General features: G+C 46.2%; 3 protein-coding genes and 1 non-coding gene across 23 annotated transcripts in view; 2 read left to right on the top strand and 2 right to left on the bottom strand.

Moving 5' to 3' along the window:
* The window catches only part of PMS2 (PMS1 homolog 2, mismatch repair system component), a 36144-nt gene extending 30638 nt beyond the window's left edge, over nucleotides 1-5506 (bottom strand). For 3 of the 10 annotated variants that reach the window (XR_010158335.1, XM_009452616.5, XM_063814018.1), the window contains exons 1-3: nucleotides 5135-5360; nucleotides 2017-2156; nucleotides 102-188 (exon numbers count right to left, since the gene is read on the bottom strand). Coding sequence is in view for 2 of the 10 variants with exons in the window: in XM_009452616.5 (XP_009450891.3) it covers nucleotides 102-188; nucleotides 2017-2156; nucleotides 5135-5157 (250 nt within the window). In the remaining 8 variants the exon portion in view is untranslated. Of the gene's footprint in view, nucleotides 1-101; nucleotides 189-2016; nucleotides 2157-5134 lie in introns of all 10 variants that reach the window. The other 7 variants (XM_009452617.4, XM_054655512.2, XM_001141671.8 and 4 more) reach the window with 6 other exon arrangements.
* AIMP2 (aminoacyl tRNA synthetase complex interacting multifunctional protein 2) lies at nucleotides 5399-20045 on the top strand. Of its 6 annotated transcripts, none has more exons than XM_063814027.1 (5): nucleotides 5407-5516; nucleotides 11034-11184; nucleotides 11278-11484; nucleotides 13945-14176; nucleotides 19415-20045. In XM_063814027.1, exons 3-5 carry the CDS (start codon nucleotides 11377-11379, stop codon nucleotides 19900-19902), a joined length of 828 nt encoding a protein of 275 aa, XP_063670097.1. In that variant the 5' UTR covers nucleotides 5407-5516; nucleotides 11034-11184; nucleotides 11278-11376; the 3' UTR covers nucleotides 19903-20045. The 6 variants fall into 6 exon arrangements, with proteins under 6 accessions (XP_024213496.3, XP_063670097.1, XP_024213497.2 ...); XM_054655521.2 differs by lacking the exons at nucleotides 5407-5516; nucleotides 11034-11184 and adding exons at nucleotides 5681-5914; nucleotides 7238-7317; XM_024357728.3 differs by lacking the exon at nucleotides 11034-11184 and having other exon boundaries at nucleotides 5399-5636.
* Nucleotides 13006-13140, top strand: LOC112209909 (small nucleolar RNA SNORA42/SNORA80 family). Its single transcript, XR_002944898.1, has one exon. It is a non-coding gene; the product is annotated as a small nucleolar RNA SNORA42/SNORA80 family (small nucleolar RNA).
* The window catches only part of EIF2AK1 (eukaryotic translation initiation factor 2 alpha kinase 1), a 79165-nt gene continuing 78004 nt past the window's right edge, over nucleotides 20042-21202 (bottom strand). For all 6 annotated transcript variants that reach the window (XM_063814021.1, XM_063814022.1, XM_016946022.4 and 3 more), the window contains exon 15: nucleotides 20042-21015. In XM_063814021.1, the coding sequence (XP_063670091.1) occupies nucleotides 20887-21015 (129 nt within the window). In that variant the 3' untranslated portion in view covers nucleotides 20042-20886. The remainder of the gene's footprint in view (nucleotides 21016-21202) is intronic.

Here is a 21202-nt window from a genome sequence, read left to right as displayed (position 1 = left end):
TTTTAAAAAACTGTTTTTGCGTTTCCCAAGACAGTGTTACTCAAAATTCTGAGACATGTGGCCCAATTATTTTATAATAGGATTAGAAAAAGTCAACTTACTTAAGCCTTCAAAGTTTTCTTCTTCTACCCCACATCCATTGTCTGAAACTTCAATAAGATCGACTCCATAGTCCTTAAGCTTTAGATCTAGAAAGTTTAAAATATTTACATATTTATTAAAAATGGACCCATGCTATCAGTTTTTATATTGACATTATTTATAACATATGCAAATTTAAGAGTCATAACTATACCTTTAGTTAAACATACTAGTGTCATTTTATATAATTCATTGTTATAAAGTCCTTTCTGGCTATTTACTAGCCCAGACTAAATAGTTGAGCTTTTTCTTTCTTTCCTCTTTTTTTTTCCCTAGGCTAGTGAAGCAGTTGGAGTGGAGAAGGAACAAAAAAAATCTGTAACTGGTGGTGATCAATTAGCTGTAAACCGCGTTGCACTTTGACCAGCCTTTTCTTTTGAAAGAAATAATTTTAACATACCCAATAAAGAGAACGGAGACCGGGTGCGGTGGTTCATGCCTGTAATTCCAGCACTTTGGGAGGCCAAAGCGAGCAGATCACCTGAGGTCAGGAGTTCAAGACCAGCCTGACCAACATGGAGAAACCCTGTCTCTACTAAAAATACAAAATTAGCCAGGCTTGGTGGCGCATGCCTGTAATCCCAGCTACTCAGGAAGCTGAGGCAGGAGAATCACTTGAACCCAGGAGGTGGAGGTTGCAGTGAGCCGAGATCGTGCCATTGCACTATAGCCTGGGCAACAAGAGCAAAACTCTATCTCAAAAAAAAAAAAAAAAAGAGAATGGGTTCTGGAATCAGACTTCCTGGATCCTATTTTATCAGCTTTATAATCTCAAAAAAAGGAAATTTCCTATCCCCTAATTTCCTCATTTGTAAAATAGAGAATAATAAGTTCTATCTCATAAAGTTATTCTGCAGATTAATAAATTTTTGGGTTTTTTAATTTTATTATTCTTTTCTTTTCTTTTGAGATGGAGTTTTGCTCGTCACCCAGGCTGGAGTGCAGTGGTACGATCTTGGCTCACTGCAGCCTCCACCTCCCAGGTTCAAGCAATTCTCCTCCCTCAGCGTCCTGAGGAGCTGAGATTACAGCCATGCACCACCACATCTGGCAAATTTTTGTATTTTTAGTAGAGACAGGGTTTCATCATGTTGGTTAGGCTTGTCTAGAACTCCTGACCTCAAATGATCAGCCCCCCTCAGCCTCCCAAAGTGCTGGGATTACAGATGTGAGCCACTACTCCAGGCCTATTTTGTTTTATGTTTTTGAGATGGAATCTTGCTGTGACCCCAGGCTGGCATGCAGTGGCACGATCTCGGCTTACTGCAACCTCCGTCTCTCGGCTTCAAGCAATTCTTGTGCCTCAGTGTCCCAAGTAGCTGGGATTACAGGCTTCTGCCACCAGGTCCAGCTAATTTTTGTATTTTTAGTAGAGACAGAGTTTCACCACTTTGTACAGGCTGGTCTCGAACTCCTGACCTCAGGTATCCACCCGCCCTGGCCTCCCAAAGTGCTGGGATTACAGGCGTGAGCCGCTATGCCCGGCCTACTTTATTTTTTAATAGAGACGAGGTATCACCATGTTGGCCAGGTTGGTCTTGAACTCTTGGCCTCAAGCAGTTCCCCCACCTCGGCCTCTCAAAGGGCTAGGATTACAGGCATGAGACACCACGCCCAGCTGTTCTGCAAATTAAATATTTCTGTGTAATTCTTAGCATAACACCTGCCTGGCACACCGTAAGAACACAATAAAAGCTGTTATTATTATTACTACCTAGCTAAGTACTAGGCACATAATAGGTGCTAACTTCAACTTAAAAATAATAATTTATTACTACATCAACACTTGATAGTCTTATTTCAATAACAAACGTTTCTTAACTACAACAACATTCACTGATCATTTCTTGTGGCTTAAAACTCTCCCAAACTTACCAATATTAGTGGCACCAGCATCCAGACTGTTTTCTACTAACTCCTTCACCGCAGTGCTTAGACTCAGTACAACCTGCCCAGAGCAAATCTGATGGACTGACTTCCGATCAATAGGTTTGATGGCCTTAGCAGGTTCTGTACTAGAGAAATCAGTTACAAGAAACAAATCAAGTATTCAGCTATATATTTTCACCCTGATTTTAACTGTAGGAAATGACTCAACACTGTAAATAATTTATGGGTCTAATCTATTTATTTATTATATTAGCAAATACATTTATTATATCCAGAAATAGAAACACTGTTTTACAATCCTTAAACATGTACCCAAAATACTTCTGGATAGATACTTCAAATTCAACAGATCCTTACTATCTAATTATACTAAGATCCACATGGAGAAAACATACATTGTTATCTCTCAAATTACCAAAATCTTTGGCAACAATGGTGTCTTCTTTCTTGAAAAGTGAAAGCATGGCTGGCTGTGGTGGCTCATGCCTGTAATCCCAGCACTTTGGGAAGCAGAGATGGGTGGATAACTTGAGGTCAGGAGTTCGACACCAGCCTGGCCAACACGGTGAAACCCCGTCTTTACTAAAAATACAAAAAATTAGCCAGGCATGGTGGTGGGCACCTGTAATCCTAGCTACTCAGGAGGCTGAGGCAGGAGAATCACTTAAATCCAGGAGGCGGAGGTTGCAGTGAGCTGAGATTGCGGCATTGCACTCCAGCTTGGGCAACGAGCAAAAAAAAAAGTGAAAGTAACATAATTTCCCAACATAATTAGAAAAACCAACAGCATGCTGGGAAATACACAATGTTTAAGTCAAAATCATCTCAGAAATTGGGTACCAGTTATATAACTATTCGTTATACACAGTTGCCTTTGATACCCCACTCCAAACTGAAGCTGCCAGCTGCTGTCTTAGCAAAGACCCTCAAAGCTCTTGCTGTACTAGCTTTAAAAGAGTTTTATAAAGGTTTTATCTCCCCTTATTCCCTGCTCCAATACATCCTCCACTCTATCACCAGAGCTATTTTTGAAATCACAAATCTGGTCAAATAATTTTTCTGCTTAAAAATTTACTAGTGCCCCACTTCCTACTATATGAAAGTTAAAATTTAGTCATCATTGGGCCCAAAACTACCTTCTTTTCAGAATCTCTCTAATCCTTTCCCTTCATCAAGTCCCCTACATTATTATTTTTATTGTTGTTGTTATTATTGTTATTATTTGAGACAGAGTGTCACCCTGTTGCCCAGGCTAGAGTGCAATGGCATGAGCTCAGCTCACTGCAACCTCCGCCTCCCAGGTTCAAGCGATTCTCCTATCTCAGCCTCCCAAGTAGCTGGGATTACAGGCGCCCACCATCACACCCAGCTAATTTTTGTGTTTTTAGAAGAGATAGGGTTTCACCATGTTGGCCAGGCTGGTCTCGAACTCCTGACCTCAGGTGATCCGCCTGCCTCGGCCTCCCAAAGTGCTAGGATTACAGGGGACCGCAACCAGCCGTCCCCTATATTGTAGCACAGTGAACAACTGTCCTGAACATCACAAGCTCTTTGAGACACTACAGTGTATACGCAGGTCTCTGTCTAAACCGCTCTCCTCTTCCTCCTCTGCCCAAACAATGTCTGCTCATTCAAAGAATGTATCCCGTGTGTTCATTAACTTAGCAATTTCCAGCAAACAGTTTAATTGATAACTTGTTAAGAGAAGGCAGGAAACCTCCATGAAAGAGAAATCATTGGGTATTTCCTACAGCATTTAACACATCGTAGGCCTTTAATAAACCCTTCTGAAATAAACCTCTTTACTCTTCATTCCACCTTGCTAAGAATCTCACCTAAGTCTGTCTACCAGGTGAAACTGCAGATGACCTCACAGAAAATGGAAAGAAGTATCTCTAAAAATAAGTTTATTTGGCAGCACACTATAGGCTACAGGTCCACTTCTGATTTTTTTTTTTTTTTTTTTTTTTTTTTTTTTTTTTTGAGACCGAGTCTTGCTGCGTTGCCCAGGCCGGACTGCACTGGCACGATCTCAGCTCACTGCAACCTCCGCCTCCTGGGTTCCAGCGATTCTCCTGCCTCAGCCTCCAAAGTAGCTAGGATTACAGGCTCCCGCCATCATGCCCAGTTAATTTTTGTATTTTTAGTAGAAACGGGATTTCACCATGTTGGCCAGGCTGGTCATGAACTCCTGACTTCATGATCCACCCGCCTTGGCCTCCCAAAGTGCTGGGATTATAGGCGTGAGTCACCGCTCTCGGCCCACTTCAGATATTTATTTTGAGGAGGGAGCGCATTTAGACACAGACCCCAAATTTATTTAAATGTCTCAATACATTTAAATGTAGTTACCTAAAAATATCTAATATATTTAAATGCAGAGAGCAAATTTGCGTTTACAAATCTGACATGGAATGCAACTGTGCTAGCCAAGATTCGGTGTAGCTTACCAGCCAGAAATCACACATCCTAACAGGTAGAAACGTATTGCATTTTTAAAAACTGCGCAGCTATGCAAATAAGGATGTGTCTGGACGCTCTACCGTCCCCAAAATAACCTTAATTTTTTAAAAAGGCCAGGCACGGTGCATCATGCCTTTAATTCCAGCACTTTGAGGGGCCGAGGCGGGCGGATTGCTTGAGCTCAGGCGTTCGAGACCAGCCTGGGCAACGTAGCGAAATCCCCGTCTCTACAAAAAAAAATTAAAAATAAAATACTATAAAAATAAAAATAAAAGGGGAGAGAGAACAGGTAGAAAGGAAATGCATTCAATCTATGGGGATTTCACGCTCCCGCTTCAAGTCCACGGCCCTGTGATGGGAGGTGGGCAAGGCCTGTCTGGGACAGGCCGAACCCAACTCCTCACAGGGCCGAATCCTTTGCCCGCAGCCCAGGACCCCGAAGGAGCTTGCCTCGGACTCAAGGCGCACCCAAGGGGCACGAGATCGCTGCAGCACTGAGGTCGCCGCTCCGGGGCCTCCAGGCGGCTACCTCGCCACGCGCTTCGGCCATGTTCCCCCCATTTTCAGGGAGGCTGGAATGCCGTGGGTATCAAAGAGGGCGCGCGAGAGGGGAGACCGGAAGACTGCGAGCCCCGCTCACCTCGAGCTCTCAGCTCGCTCCATGGATGCAACACCCGATCCGCCTCGGGGACTGGGAAAGTTCCCTCCAGGGCTCCCACAGGCGCTCCGCCTCCTGAACTCCCATTGGCTGCTTTCGACGTTGTGCTCCACCCTTTCCGGGCGGGGCGGCAAAAATACTTCCCGTCTCTCCTTTTCGCCTATTGGCTCTGTCAAAGGTCGACTTCGTGACGTCAAAGAGCCTGGGCCAATCAGAGCACACCGGACTGCGTTTTCCCGAACGCCCGCAGCAGGGTCAGAAGGGAGGTGGCCGGTCTCCGTCGTGGCCTCTGACGGTTTCTGAGCGTTGGCGTTTGGCACGCGCTACCCCCTTTTGCTTTGGTTCTGCCATGCCGATGTACCAGGTAAAGCCCTATCACGGGGGCGGCGCGTCTCTCCGTGTGGAGCTTCCCACCTGCATGTACCGGCTCCCCAACGTGCACGGCAGGAGCTGCGGCCCAGCGCCGGGCGCTGGCCACGTGCAGGTAGGAGCGCGGGCCCTCCCCCCCCCCGCCCAGTGCGCACGCGCGGCGACTGGCTGCTGGCCCGGGTCCCCCCAGTCCGGAGCGAGTGCGTTCCAACCGGTTCACGGCCCCACCCCGGCATCTGTGCCGGCCGGCCAGGGACTCACTCAGACTTTTATCTTTTAAAAGATTTATCCAGGCCGGGCGCCGTGGCTCACGCCTGTAATCCCAGCACTTTGGGAGGCCGAGGCGGGCGGATCACCTGAGGTCAGGAGTTCGAGACTAGCTTGGCCAACATGGTAAAACCTCGTCTCTACTAAAAATACAAAAATTGGCTGGGTGTGGTGAGGCGCCTGTAATCCCAGCTACTCGGGAGGCTGAGGCAGGAGAATCGTTTGAACCCTGGAGGCGGAGTTTGCAGTGAGCTGAGATCGAGCCATTGCACTCCAGCCTGGGCAACAAGAGCTAAACTCTGTCTCAAAAAAAAAAAAAATATATATATATATATATATATATGTATCTTTCCAGGTCGGGCGCGGTGGTTCACGCCTGGAGTCTCAGCGCTTTGGGAGACCGAGGCTGGAGGATCAATTGAACCCCAAGAGTTTGAGACCACCCTCAGCAACATAGCGAGACCCTTGTCTCTATTTTTTAAATGTTTTAATTAAAATACAAATCTGTCCGTATTTTTTCTTTTTTTAATATATGGTTGCTTAAACATTTTGGTTCAGAGATTCTACCCTCTGAAAAGTGAACAGCACATAAATGCTCATTTTGAGGAATTACAAAGCGAACCCCAGGGTCACCATGGCCCAGGTTGACACACATTGTCACCACTCCATTCTTTCCACTTAAACCTTCCCTCTCCACCCCCAACCCCAGGTCCTGATTTTTATGGTAATTATGTCTTGCTTGTCTCTATTATTTTGTCAACTAAATATTTATCCCTAAACAATATAGTCTGGTTTTTTGTTTGTTTTTTTGTTTTTTTTCAGATGGAGTCTCACTCTATCACCCAGGCTGGAGTGCAGTGGTGTGATTTTAGCTCACTGCAACCTCTGCCTCCCAGGTTGAAGCAATTCTCCGCCTCAGCCTCCTGAGTAGCTGAGATTACAGGCGCTGTCCACTGGACCCGGCTAATTTTTGTATTTTTGGTAGAGACGGGGTTTCACCATGTTGGCCAGGCTGGTCTCGAACTCCTGACCTCAAGAGATCCACCCGCCTCGACCTCCCAAAGTGTTGGGATTACAGGTGTGAGCCACCGTGCCCGGCCCCTAAACAATAGTCTTCATATAGGTAAGCATACAGCGTATAGTCTGATGTGTCTGGGTGTTTTTTTTTTTTTAATGTAGAGATGAGGTCTTACCACATCTCTACATAAAAGGTGGTTATGGAGACCCAAGGTAGTCTCAATCTCCTGGCCACAGGCGATCCTCTAACCCCAGCCTCCCAAAGTGCTGGGATTACAAACATGAGCCACTGGGTCCCAGCCCTGGCTTCTTTTTCGTAGATATTATTTTAGGAGTCATTTTATTGTAATATCAGAAGTATTCATCATCTCTGTACTATACCGTTCTATTGCATGACTTTCCACCATATACTTATCCATCCTGCTTGCTCAGGGACACTGGATTGTTTTCCATTTTAACTTGCTATGAACAGTTCTGCAGTGAATACTCTTATACAGAGGAGCAGGCATGGGGTATGTACTAATGAATGGGACTGCTGGCTCAGTGGCCCGCCTGGCTTTCCACTCTATTAAATTGTTTTCCAAAGTTATACTGGTTTATGCGCTCGCTCACCGCTCACCAGCAGGGTAGAAGAATTCCTGATGTTTGCACCCTGCCCAAAGCTGGTGGGTGTAGCGTGGTATCCTAAGGTAGTTTTAGTTTGGATTTCTCCAGACTTCTCTAACTTGAGGACCTTTTCATATTCACTGGCCGCTGTGATTGTGCTTTTTTAATGTACCTGCTCAAGTCTTTCACTCTTTTCTCATTGCAAACGTACATCCTAGGTTTCCAGCAGGAGAAACAGGCCTGTCCATTTCTGACACAAGATGGGTGAATCGGTAACTTTTCTGGTCTGTTTTCCCACTGCTTGTTATCCTTCTGTTTTCTTTAATGGCTTTCTGCCTAGATCAGGAGGGACAGACTTTATTTTGAAACCCAGTAACACAACTGTTATTTCAGTACAGAGCTAAGACAGAAATAGCAGACATGGCTCAATGGTCCCTGCACCTAGAGAGTGCCGTGGAAACAGGGCCCAGTCACCCTCCAACTGCACAGTCCCATGAAGCCAAAAAGACAATCCAGGTTGGAGAATGTCACCTTTCATTTAAGGCCAAGTTTTGCAGAGTCTGTTTTATTTGTTTTTAAGTCTGCTGCCTAACTTCTTTTGGGCTTTTATTTGTGAACTTGGAGGACACATAATCTCACTCTTCTAGCAGTTTCTCTAGGAGGTGATAACAATGCGGACAAATAATTAGCCATAAAACATCTTGGCCAGGCGCAGTGGCCCACGTCTGTAATCCCAGCACTTTTGGGAGACCAAGGCAGGAGGATCACTTGAACCTAGGAGTTCAAAACCAATCTGGGCAACATGGTGAAACCCCATTTTTACAAAAAGTACAAAACTTAGCCAGGTGTGGTAGCATGTGCCTGTAGTTCCAGCTACTCAGGAGGCTGAGGTGGGAGGATCACTTGAGCCCAGGAGGTCAGGGCTGCATTGAGCTGTGATCCTGCCACTGGACTCCAGCATGGGCAACAGAGTAAAACCCTGTCTCAAAAAAAAAAAAGAAAAAAAGCAATCAGGTATCTCCAGGGTAAATGAAAGCAACATGAAGAATAAGCTGTTTATAAATACCTATAAATTAAAACAAATGCAGAAAAACAGTATACCACATCACAATCTAGTCTCAGCAAGGAAAACAACAGGCCAACATTAGAAGACACGAATGACATAAAACAGATCTTGAACATTTTGGTATTACTCAGATCACGAAGGACTAGATCACGCTGCACTCAGGGCTTAAAAATCACAAGCCACATTACACATACAGTACTTCAGACATTCTTCATTCCTGACCGAGGTTTTTTTTGTTTTTGAGACAGAGTCTCACTCTGTCACCCAGTCTGGAGTGCAGTGTCGCAATCTTGGCTCACTGCAGCCACTGTCTCCCGGGTTCAAGCAATTTTCTCCTGCCTTAGCCTCTCCAGTAGCTGGGATTACAGGTGCCCCCCACCAAGCCCAGCTAATTTTTGTGTTTCAGTAGAAATGGAGTTTCATCATGTTGTCCTCTCGAACTCCTGACCTCAAGTGATCCACCCGCCTCGCCCTTCCAAAGTGCTGAGATTACAGGTATCAGCCACTGTGCCTAGCCAGCACTCAATAATTTAATTGGCATACTGAACTCTGTTCCACCCAGAAGTCAGTGGACTTCACATTTCTCTGACGTTTGATCTTAAATAAGAGCAGCAGACTAGGAGAGGTGAGAAAGTGCTGATTAAGCCCGAAGGTAAATAGGAGTTAAGCAAACAAGAGAAGAAGGAAGAGTGATGCAGATGGAGGGAACAGCACATGTGAAGATCTGTGGTCGGAGCCAGGGTGGTGGTTTAGGAACTCCTCGGACAGTGTGGCTAGAGCACAGAGCAAAGGATGAAATTGGGTGAGGTAAGGTAGCCAGAGGCCAAATGATACAAGATGTCTGTGAAGCCATGTTAAATGTTTGACATTTTATCCTAAGCACCTAGCAGGTTAGCAAGGGGGAGACATTGACAATATCTGATTTTATTTTATTTTTTTCTTTTGAAACAGAGTCTCACTCTGCCGCCTAGGCTGGAGTGCAGTGGTGTGATCTCTGCTCACTGCAACCTCCGCCTCCCGGGTTCAAGCGATTCTCCTGCCTCAGCATCCTGAAGAGCTGGTATTACAGGCACCCACACCACACCTGGCTAATTTTTGTACTTTTGGTAGAGACGGGGGTTTCACCATGTTGGCCAGGCTGGTCTCGAACTCCTGACCTCAGGTGATCTGCCCCTCTCGGCCTCCCAAAGTGCTAGGATTATAGGCATGAGTCAGCGCGCCCAGCCTTGAGTTTCTTTTTAAGTCTTTCCAGCTGCCATCTTAAAGGATGGTTTGCAGGGGTGGACTAGAATGGGTGCAAGGTGGAATAGGCTAGGTGAAAAATGGTGGCCTGGCCGCGTGTGGTGGCTCACGGCTGTCTTCCCAGCACTTTGGGACCTGAGGTGGGAGGATGGCTTGAGGACAGGAGTTTGAGACCAGCCTGAGCAACATAGCGCAGCTCTTTGTCTCTACAAAAAAATTTAAAAATTAGCCAGGCTTGGTGGCGCACACTTGTAGTCCCAGGCACTCAGGAGACTAAGGCAGGAGGATCACTTGAGCCCAGGAAGTCAAGGCTGCAGTGGGCCATGATCACACCACTGCACTCCAGCCTGGGCAATAGAGTGAGACCCTGTCTCCAGGACAAAAAAAAAAGACAAGAAAATGATTTGTGGAATTGATTACTTGGCCCCATGGACGTGCTTCCAAGCTAAAATAAAGTGTTTCAACCTGTGTTCCCTTTTCCCTATTTGTATAAATTACTCAGTTACATTCTCATTGCTACTTATTTAAGCAAAGTATTCTTAGTTTGTTAAGAACAAAGAACTACAAATTGTGTTCATTTTCTATCCTTCCCTGTTGTTAGACTAAATTACCTGAAATAGGAACCATACAATTTCAGAGTGGGTTTTAGCCACAACTTTTATTTGTTTAAGCTTTTTTTTTTTTTTTTTTGAGACGGAGTCTTGCTCTGTCGCCCAGGCTGGAGTTCAGTGGTGCGATCTTGGCTCACTGCAACCCCCGCCTCCCGGGTTCAAGCGATTCTCCTGCCTCAGCCTCCTGAGTAGCTGGGACTACAGGCATGCACTACCACGCCTGGCTAATTTTTGTATTTTTAGTAGAAACAGGGTTTCACCATGTTGGCCAGGCTGGTCTCAAACTCTTGAAATCAGGTGATCCACCTGCCTCAGCCTCCCAAAGTGCTGGGATTACAGGTGTGAGCCACCGCACCTGGCCTTGTTTTAAGCATTTGGGGATCAATTTGCAGGGACCTATTGGACTATGGGGAAAATGAGATGGTTCTGCTCCTGTATTTTAATGTCTTTTTCCTTTTTGTTTCTTTACTTTGTAATTAAGGCTTTGCAGACTTGCATCCCATAATGTCTTCTTTTATTTTTTTTTATTTTTATTTTTTGAGATGGAGTCTCACTCTGTCACCCAGGCTGGAGTGCAGTGGTGCCATCTCGGCTCACTGCAACCTCCACCTCCTGGGTTCAAGTGGTTCTCCTGCCTCACTCTCCCGAGTAGCTGGGATTACTGTTGCGTGCCACCATGCCAGGCTAATTTTTGTATTTCTAGTAGAGACGGGGTTTCACCATGTTGGCCAGGCTGGTCTTGAACTCCTGACGTCAGATGATCTGCCTACCTGGACCTCCCGAAGTGCTGGGATTACAGGCGTGAGCCACCACACCCAGCCCATAATGTCTTCTTTTAAAGGGTGGGAGGTTTGGTGAGTGCATGGCAAAGTAAGACAAGTGATCAAATTTAAACAACACTGGTCTGATGGGAGAGGAAATGAACATTTGGCTGTTGGTTTGTTTAGGAAGAGTCTAACCTGTCTCTGCAAGCTCTTGAGTCCCGCCAAGATGATATTTTAAAACGTCTGTATGAGTTGAAAGCTGCAGTTGATGGCCTCTCCAAGATGATTCAAACACCAGATGCAGACTTGGATGTAACCAACATAATCCAAGCGGATGAGCCCACGACTTTAACCACCAATGCGCTGGACTTGAATTCAGTGCTTGGGAAGGTAAGTTCGTTTTGAAAGCTGAAACGTTAGTAGGTACTGAGTGGTTAGTGCAGGGAAATTGTGCTGCTGTGATTAAAGCCTTAGCTTTCAGGCCGGGCGCGGTGGCTCACGCCTGTAATTCCAGCACTTTGGGAAGCCAAGGCGGGCAGATCACGAGGTCAGGAGATCGAGACCATCCTGGCCAACGTGGTGAAACCCCATTTCTACTAAAAATACAAAAAATTCGCCGGGCGTGGTGGCGGGCGCCTGTAGTCCCAGCTACTCGGGAGGCTGAGGCAGGAGAATGGCATGAACCCGGGCAGCGGAGCTTGTGGTGAGCGGAGATCGTGCCACTACACTCCAGCCTGGGCGACAGAGCAAGACTCCGTCTCAAAACAAAAACAAAACTAGCTTTCTAGTTTTCAAAGGCAGAGCCAAGAGCATGTTCATGTTTTTTTCTTCTCTAAATGAGTGTGCCTTTGCACAGAACAGAGTCCCAGGGCAGGAGTGAAGTCAAAACAAGCTCTAAAGCCTCCTCTTGACTTCTCAGAGCACGTAGAGGACAGGGAGGATGTGTAGGTAGAGAAGGAGTGGAAGAGAGTTACAGCCTCTGCCAGTCCGGGCATGGGTCCAGCAGCTTCTGAGCCCTGGAAGAACAGATCTCATTGCTTGCTCAGTGTTCCCCAGAGGTTCAGCAGAGGCAGCCCAGACTCTCTCTGATCACAGGCCAACTTTCAGAACCGTGACTGCCCAAGTACAAAAATCCTAACCATCCTTTTGAAATGTACTGCTCAGGCCAGTCAGTCTCATATTTCAAATGCGTTTTGCTTGAACTCGGTTTGCTGTATTACAAGTAAGTTGCATCAGCCAGCTCTCATGATTGAAGTTTACAGGCTTCAGCTAATTTAGGGGAGAATCTGATATGCAAAGAAAGACCACCTCGTTTGTTACCACAATGTGGTATTTATTTGAGGATGCAAAAGGGTTTGTCCCAAGAATCCCTATCAGTAGCCTCCTCTAGAATGGGTGATAGAATCGCACTACTTAAAGCCCTAAAAAATGCAAGCATTGTGGTGTCTCACCCAGGGCTGGGATATTTGGTAACCTCAGTACCTCTGCATTCATGTATTCCTTCCTCTGCTCCCTCATTCATTCAGTACTTGTTGGCATGCACTGAGGACTCAGATGAGGCGCAACCAGGCCCTCAGGGAGCCGGAGCCCAGCAGATGAGTTTTCGAGCATGTGCGGCTGAAATGACTGAGAAAAGACCCTGAGTCATTTCTCAGGGTGCTGGGGAGGTATCTCAGAGCATGTGGTGCTCAAGATGAATTTTGATACCTCAGAAGACCCAGCGTCAAGTAATACAATATGTTCAGGGAACTGCAAGGCATTCTGCCTAGGCCGACGTGTGGGATATTGGTCAGGAGTGGCAGGCAGGGTACAGAAAGCCAAGGAGTTTGGCCGTGAGTGTTCACATCAGTGCATTCATTATTACGAGTGAAAGCGTAGAATAAGAAAGTCTTTATCTAAAAAGGCTGTCATGCATGGGTTTGGATTATGACAGGCCCATCCCCCTGGACCTCTCATAGTGCCCCATGCCAGAGCAAACTGTGGCCCCGAACCATTGCCTGGCTTCTGTACCCGTGGGCCACTGGCACTGAAGAGGGTTACACAGTGGGAAAAAACAAGGCTGTCAGTCTGAGCACTTCAGTTAACGCCTAGTATTTTAGAATCTCCCCATCCCTCATCATCAATGATATCTTGAGCCAACACCCCTTCTTAAGGGGTTCTTCATGGAAACATCTTAATGAACACAAATTGGCCGTGGTCAGCTGTTGGAAAGATTGGGTAGCTGGAATAACTGCAGGTTAAAAGGGACAAATAAAAGTGTCATTCCTAGGCCAGGCACCATGGCTCCCATCTGTAATCCCGGCACTTTGGGAGGCCAAGACGGACAGGTCATTTGAGGTCAGGAGTTCGAGAACAGCCTGGGCAACATGGCAAAACCCCATCTCTACTAAAAATTAAAAAAAAAAAAAAAATTAGCTGGGCATGGTGGCAGGCACCTGTAGTCCCAGCCACTCAGGAAGCTGAGGCAGGAGAATCGCTTGAACCTGTGGAGGCAGAGGTTGCAGTGAGCAGAGATCATCCACTGTACTCCAGCCTGTGTGACAGAGTGAGACTCTGTCTCAAAAAAAAAAAAAAAAGTGTCATTCCTCATATGTTGTTTTATTTGACAGTAGAGTCAACTTTTTATTTGTTGGGGGTAGGGGGGTGGAGTCCGCTCATATCCCAGCTCCACTCCGTCCTGAGCCAGTGACCTTGGATAAGTTACCGGCTGCAACGTGGAGATGACGCTAGTGCCGTCTTCATGGAAGTGGCGGAGTCGGTTAGATAACCCTGGTTAGGTTCTTAGACTCGCGACCGGCACAGTGGCACTCTCCGATGACTTATTCGTACATTGTCTTGGTCTTTCCCCAGGATTACGGGGCGCTGAAAGACATCGTGATCAACGCAAACCCGGCCTCCCCTCCCCTCTCCCTGCTTGTGCTGCACAGGCTGCTCTGTGAGCACTTCAGGGTCCTGTCCACGGTGCACACGCACTCCTCGGTCAAGAGCGTGCCTGAAAACCTTCTCAAGTGCTTTGGAGAACAGAATAAAAAACAGCCCCGCCAAGACTATCAGCTGGGATTCACTTTAATTTGGAAGAATGGTAAGTAGACGGGACTGAGTTCAACTTACACACAGCTGCCCCTTGAACACCATGAGTTTCACCTGCATGAGTCCATTTACATGTGGATGTTTTTCTTTTCTTTTTTTTTTTTTTTGAGACAGAGTCTTGCTCTGTCACCCAGGCTGGAGTGCAGTGGCACAATCTTGGCCCACTGCAACCTCCACCTCCTGGGTTCAAGCGATTCTCCTGCCTCATTCTTCTGAGTAGCTGGGATTACAGGCGCGCACCACCAGGCCCAGCTAATTTTTTTTATATTTTTAGTAGAGACGGGGTTTCACTATATTGGTCAGGCTGGTCTCAAACTCCTGACCTCATGATCCACCTGCCTCAGCCTCCCAAAGTGCTGGGATTACAGGCGTGAGCCACCAGGCCCGGGCCTCATGTGGATTTTTTTCAATAACTATCTTGGAAAATTTTTTGGAGATTTGCAGCAATTTGAAAAAACTAGCAGACAAACCGCATAGCCTAGAAATATCAAAACAAGGCCACGCGCAGGGGCTCATGCCTGTAATCCCAGCACTTTGTGAGGCCAAGGCAGGCAGATCACAAAGTCAGGAGTTCAAGACCAGCCTGACCAACATGGTGAAACCCCATCTCTACTAAAAATACAAAACTTAGCCGGGTGTGGTAGCAGGCGCCTGTAATCCCAGCTACTCGGGAGGCGGAGGCAGGAGAATCACTTGAACCCAGGAGGTGGAGGTTGCAGTGAGCCAAGATCACGCCATTGTATTCCAGCCTGGGCGACAGAACAAGACTCCATCTCAAAAAAGAAAGAAAAAAGAAAAATATCAAAACAAGTAAGAGAAAGACATGAGGCATAAAATATTTACATACTAGTCTATTATTTACATACACAAAATATACACAAATCTATTTTAAAAAGTTAAAATGTATCAAACCTTACACACACACACACACACACACACTAACTATACATGGCACCACTTGCAGTTGAGAGAAATGTAAACAAACGTGAAGATGAGCATGAAATCCCAACTGCGTAACATTAATTGTGGAACAAACTGGAATAATTTCACAGCCGCCTCCAGCGTGGGGAGTGTCTGCTTCAATCTGCTTCAGACACCCTGTGACGCTAATCATCTCGGTGTGAGCAGCTAATTCATCTCTCCAGGAAATTGCATGTTGCAGTCAAAAGTGATCTCTTGGGAGGCCGAGGCGGGCGGATCACAAGGTCAGGAGATCGAGACCATCCTGGCTAACACGGTGAAACCCCATCTCTACTAAAAAATACAAAAAAAAAAATGAGCCGGGCATGGTGGCAGGCGCCTGTAGTCCCAGCTACTTGGGAGGCTGAGGCAGGAGAATGATGTGAACCCGGGAGGCAGAGGATGCAGTGAGCCGAGATCACACCAGCGCACTCCAGCCTGGGCGACACAGCAAGACTCCGTCTCCAAAAAAAAAAAAAAAAAAAAAAAGTGATCTCTTGAGGTTCTTGGCTATTTTTCCATTGTGCATTGCCATAAACCTTGACTAACACTGTGGGACACTTACAAAGTGTCTCTTGTGATACTGAAAATGTTCCCAAGAAGCAGAAAAGTCATGAGATTACATGAGAAAGGTGAATTGCTTGATATGTACCAGAGGTCTGCAGCTGCCACTTCATGATAAATGAATTCAGTGTAAGAACCATTGTTTAAAAAAAGGGAAATTTGGTCGGGCACAGTGGCTCACGCCTGTAATCCCAGCAGTTTGGGAGAACGAGCAGGGCAGATCACGAGGTCAAGAGATCAAGATTATCCTGGCCAACATGGTGAAACCCCATCTCTACTAAAAATACAAAAATTAGCTGGGCGTGGTGGTGCGTGCCTGTAGTCCCAGCTACTTGGAAGCCTGAGGCAGGAAAATCGCTTCAACCTGGGAGGTGGAGGTTGCAGTGAGCTGAAGTCGCACCACTGCACTCCAGCCTGGCGACAGAGCGAGACTCCATCTCAAAAAAAAAAAAAAAAAAAAAAATTCATGAAGGCGTCACTATAGCTGCACCAGGAGGTGCAAAAACCTTGCACTTTTTGCAGAATACCTATTCATCTCACATTGAAAATGTAGATTTTGGCCGGTTGTGGTGGTTCATGCCTGTAATCCCAGCACTTTGGGAGGCTGAGGTGGGTGGATCACCTGAGATCAGGAGTTCAAGACCAGCCTGACCAATATGGCGAAACCCCATCTCTATTAAAGGCACAAAAATGAGCTCGGCATGGTGACCTTCACCTGTAATCCCAGCTACTCAGGAGACTGAGACAGGAGAATCGCTTGAACCCAGGAAGTGGAGGTTGCTGTGAGCCGAGATCACACCACTATACTCCAGCCTGGGCTACAGAGCGAGACTCCATCTCAAAAAAAAAGAAAAGAAAATGCAGCTTTTATGTGGGGTGCAGGATTACTGTTAGGCATACCTATAGACTCTCATAAGATTTGAGAAAAAGCAAAGTCATTATATGACAACTTGAAGCCAAAGGATGGTGAAAGATCTAAAGCTGGAGAGTTTAATGCCAGCAAATGATGGTTTGATAATTTTAGGAAGAGGTTTGGCTTTTAAAAATGTCAAGATAACAGGAGAAGCAGCTTCCGCCAACCAAGAGGCAGCAGACAAGTTCCCAGATGCCATAAAGAAAATCATGGAGGAGATGGGATACCTGTGTCAACAGGTTTTTAATGCAGACAAAACTGCCCTAATCTGGGGGCATGGGAGGGAACCACAAAGGACATTTATTAAGTAAAGAAGGGAAGTGAGCCCCAGGATTGAAGGCAGGCAGGGCTAGGCTAACCGTCCTGTTTTGTGCAGGTGCAGCTGTGTTTATGATCAGGCGAGCTCTTACCTATAAAACTGCTAACACCCGAGACTTAACGGGAAAAGATAAACACAGCTGCTGATCTTTTGGTTGTACAGCGTCTGGACAAGAATGCTTTTTCTGGATTAATTCCATTGATGCCTTGTCCCTGAAGTCAGGATGTACCTTGCCAGTAAGGTACACCTTTTTAAAGTTCTTCAATGCTCCAGGCACTCAGAGCCCCACCAGTTAACACCAAGGGCGTCAAAGTCGTCTACTTGCCCCCAGGCTCATTACACACAGTACTCTATGAAATTGTCAGTGCTATGAAAGAGAACCCTGGCTGGGCATGGTGGCGCATGCCTGTAATTCCAGCTACTTTGGAGGCTGAGGCAGGAGAATTGCTTGAACCCAGGAGGTGGAGGCTGTAGTGAGATCGCGCCACTGCACTCCAGCCTGGGTGACAGCGCAAGACTCCATCTCAAAAAAAAAAAAAAGAGAACCCTGATTAGAACATCTTGAAGAGTCTGGAAGGATTACATCATTGAAGAGGCCATCATCGTATAAAAAGCTGTGAAAGCCATCACGGTGAAACAGTACATTCCTCCTGGAGAAACCTGTGTCCAGATGTGCGTGACTTCATAGGATTTACGACAATCAAGGAAACCATGAAATAGATCATAGATGGGGCAAAAGTGGGTGGTAAAGAGTTTCAGGGTATAGATCTTGGAGAAATTCAAGGGCTGACAGACACTGCACAGAAGAATTAACATAAGACAGCTTAATGGAGAGAAGTGCTTCCAAACCAGTGCCAGATGTTGAGGAAAAAGACCTAGGAGAAGCCGGGCTGGAAAACAGATTTCCATTAGACAGTCTGGGAGAAGGCTTCTGATTATTCAAGGCTGCTTTTGACTTCTTTTACGACCTGGAGTCTTCTATGATACAAGCACTGAAACTAAAGCAAGCAGTGGAAGGGTTGATGCTGCACAGAACTATTTTTAGAGAAATCAAAAGGCAAAAAGTCAGACAAATGATGATGTATTTCCCTAAAGTTACACCGTGCTTGCCTCTCCTCCTTTCCTGCCTCCCTTTCTACCTCCTCCACCTCTTCCAACCAAGACAGCAAGACCAACCCCTCTTCCTCAGCGACATGAGGACAGTGGGATGAAGACCTTTATGATGATCCACTTCAACTTAATGAATAGTAGTAAATTCATTATTATTTTCTTTTAAAGAGGCAGGGTCTTGCTGTGTCACCCAGGCTGGAGTGCAGTGGTGCGATCATAGCTCACCACAGCCTCAACCTTCTGGGCTCAAGTGATCCTCCCACCTCAGCCTCCCAAGCAGCAGGGACTACAGGTGTGAGCCACCATGCCCAGCATCCTTATTATTTTCTTAACATTTTCTCAAGTTTATTGTAAGAATATAGCATATAATATACAGACCATACAAAACGTGTTAATCAACTGTGATGGGTAAGGCTTCCCATGAATAGTAGGCTATTAGTGCTTAAGTTTTGAAGGAGTCAGAAGTTTTATGTGGATTTTCGACTGCACAGCAGTCGGGGGTCAGTGTCCCTAACCCCCCACTGTTCAAGGGTTAGCTGTACTATATGATGAGATGTGCAACATGGTTTTGATAAGAGGCAGCAAGGGTTTAGGACATTCTGTGGCATACTGGCCACACAGCGATTTGCATCAGGTCAGATATTCTAAGTCCAGAAAGCCTGTGGGATAGTTCTAGAGGAGGAGCAGAGATGAAGCAACGCAAAGATGCCCTTGTTCGTCTGCAAAATTTAGGGTCTCTGAGTGAGACACAGCTCAAGGGGGGACTGTGAGCATTCGGGGAAGGGGGTTCTGTCCAACCAGGCAAAGCAGGGGAGTCATGGCTATCACAGCCATCTTGCCCTCACATTCAAGAACTTACCATCATAGGGACACTGAAGTTATCTTCTCATATGGCCATATAAAGATAGGATGTCATGTATTGACTATCCCACAGATGCCTCTTCTGGTTTATGTTGATATGGAGAGAAGCGAGTTCATGTCATTCATATCTTAATTGCCCTCAGTCTCACAGAAGGCGATTATGAGGCCAAGAGCCTGGGAGATGCAGCTCCTGGGTTTCCAGCCCTCAGCCCCCAAAACCTTAGGCAGCAGGGATTGGATTCTGAGGTCCCTTCTAGCTTCAGAAGTGTCATAATCAAATACCAGGAATGACTCTTTGGTTACTTTTTTAACATAGTTTGCACTTAAACCCTTTTCAGTAGTAAGCATCTTAGAGACAGACTGAAAATGTGATGTTCTTCTTGAAAACACCCTTTCCCATGTCATCAGTCTGTGGTGTTTGGTGACTGTCCCCTTCCCCACTGTGCGAGTACTTCCCTCAGGGCTGCTCTGGTGATGCTATCTGGCATGTTTTTTCTTTTCAGTGCCGAAGACACAGATGAAATTCAGTGTCCAGACGATGTGCCCCATCGAAGGCGAAGGAAACATTGCACGTTTCTTGTTCTCTCTGTTTGGCCAGAAGCATAATGCTGTCAACGCAACCCTTATAGATAGCTGGGTAGATATTGCGATTTTTCAGTTAAAAGAGGGAAGCAGTAAAGAAAAAGCCGCTGTTTTCCGCTCCATGAACTCTGCTCTTGGGAAGAGCGCTTGGCTCGCTGGGAATGAACTCACTGTAGCAGACGTGGTGCTGTGGTCTGTACTCCAGCAGGTCGGAGGCTGCAGTGTGGCAGTGCCAGCCAATGTGGGAGGCTGCAGTGTGGCAGTGCCAGCCAATGTGGGAGGCTGCAGTGTGGCAGTGCCAGCCAATGTGGGAGGCTGCAGTGTGGCAGTGCCAGCCAATGTGCAGCGGTGGATGAGGTCTTGTGGAAACCTGGCTCCTTTTCACACGGCCCTCAAGCTCCTTCAGTGAATTGCCGTAACTGATTTTAAAGGGTTTAGATTTTAAGAATGGTGCTCTTTCATGCCTATTATCAGTAAGGGGACTTGTATTAGAGTCAGGGTCTTTTTATTTAGGCCAGTTGTCAAGTGTCAATAAAAGCATCATGTAATTTATGGTTTTCATTTTATTTAAAATTCAGCAAAATCATACGCCATCTACCGTGATGACTGCCAACTCCATGGCAGACCCTTTCTGGGATTCAAAAACCAATTCATCAGATCGCTGCCTCTGAGGGATGTACAGATTGGCTGGGGAGCTGAGTGCTACAATAAAGGAGGAAGTACCGGGGAACAGTGCAGGGCAAAGGCAGGAAAGAGATCTGAGCTGCCTGGAGATCATCTGGGGTGCGGAGTACAAAGCTTTGCAAGGGTGTGGTTTTGGAATGACGCTAAACTGAAGGTGGAGAGAACAGATAAAAAGGTTGGAAGTTGCACACTGTACACTGTTAAGAAGTTGAGCTTTTATCTTAGAGGCAGCAGAAGGTTTGGAGCCAAGGAATGAAATGATCAGGCGTCCTTCAGGTAATGAACTTCAGCTGCAGTGTGAAAGGGGCAGGAAGACTGGCAGCTGTCAAAACTGGAACAGTCCAGTGAGTATGTGCAGGCCCGGGCTTGGGCAGTGACGAGGGCAGGGAGCACACATCAATTTCTGCGGTAGAACCTTCTAGAGGAAGACCAGACAGAGGGTCAACAGAGTTGAAAGGAGAAAATAATTGAGGATGAGGTCCAAGTTTTTAGTTTCAGAGACTAGGCATATGGTTAATATTTAGGTAGGAAATTCAGGAAAAGGAGCTTGTGGGGCAGGAAGGGAAGGAACGGCAGCTTGGGGCACTCTGACATCTTTAACAAGTCTTGTAAAAGCTTACTAAATACAACGAAGAATGGTACCAACTATACCCTAATAAAGATTAAAAATTTACATTCCAGTTAACTACCTTAAAAGTTAAGTCCACTTTCATCCCACGCCCCCATCCTTTCCGTCATCCCTCACCCCTTTGTCTTGAGAAAGGAGGTTTAGCTGCTTCTTTAGTTCTGCAATTTCTTTTTCTTGCTCTATTATCTTCATCTGTAGGGTGAGGTTAACCTGTAAGGAGAAAATATTTTAAACTCCATTAAAATAACTTTTTTTTTTTTTTTTGAGACAGAGTCTCGCTCTGTCGCCCAGGCTGGAGTACAGTGGCATGATCTTGGCTCACTGCAACCTGTGCCTCCCCAGTTCAAGCTATTCTTGTGCCTCAGCCACCCAAGTAGCTGGGATTACAGGCGCTCTC

This window comes from Pan troglodytes, chromosome 6, assembly GCF_028858775.2.
Source record: "Pan troglodytes isolate AG18354 chromosome 6, NHGRI_mPanTro3-v2.0_pri, whole genome shotgun sequence".
In the NCBI taxonomy this organism is placed as follows: Eukaryota; Metazoa; Chordata; class Mammalia; order Primates; family Hominidae; genus Pan; species Pan troglodytes.
Note: the sequence above shows the minus strand (reverse complement) of the source record. Positions and strands in the feature narration are given on the sequence as shown.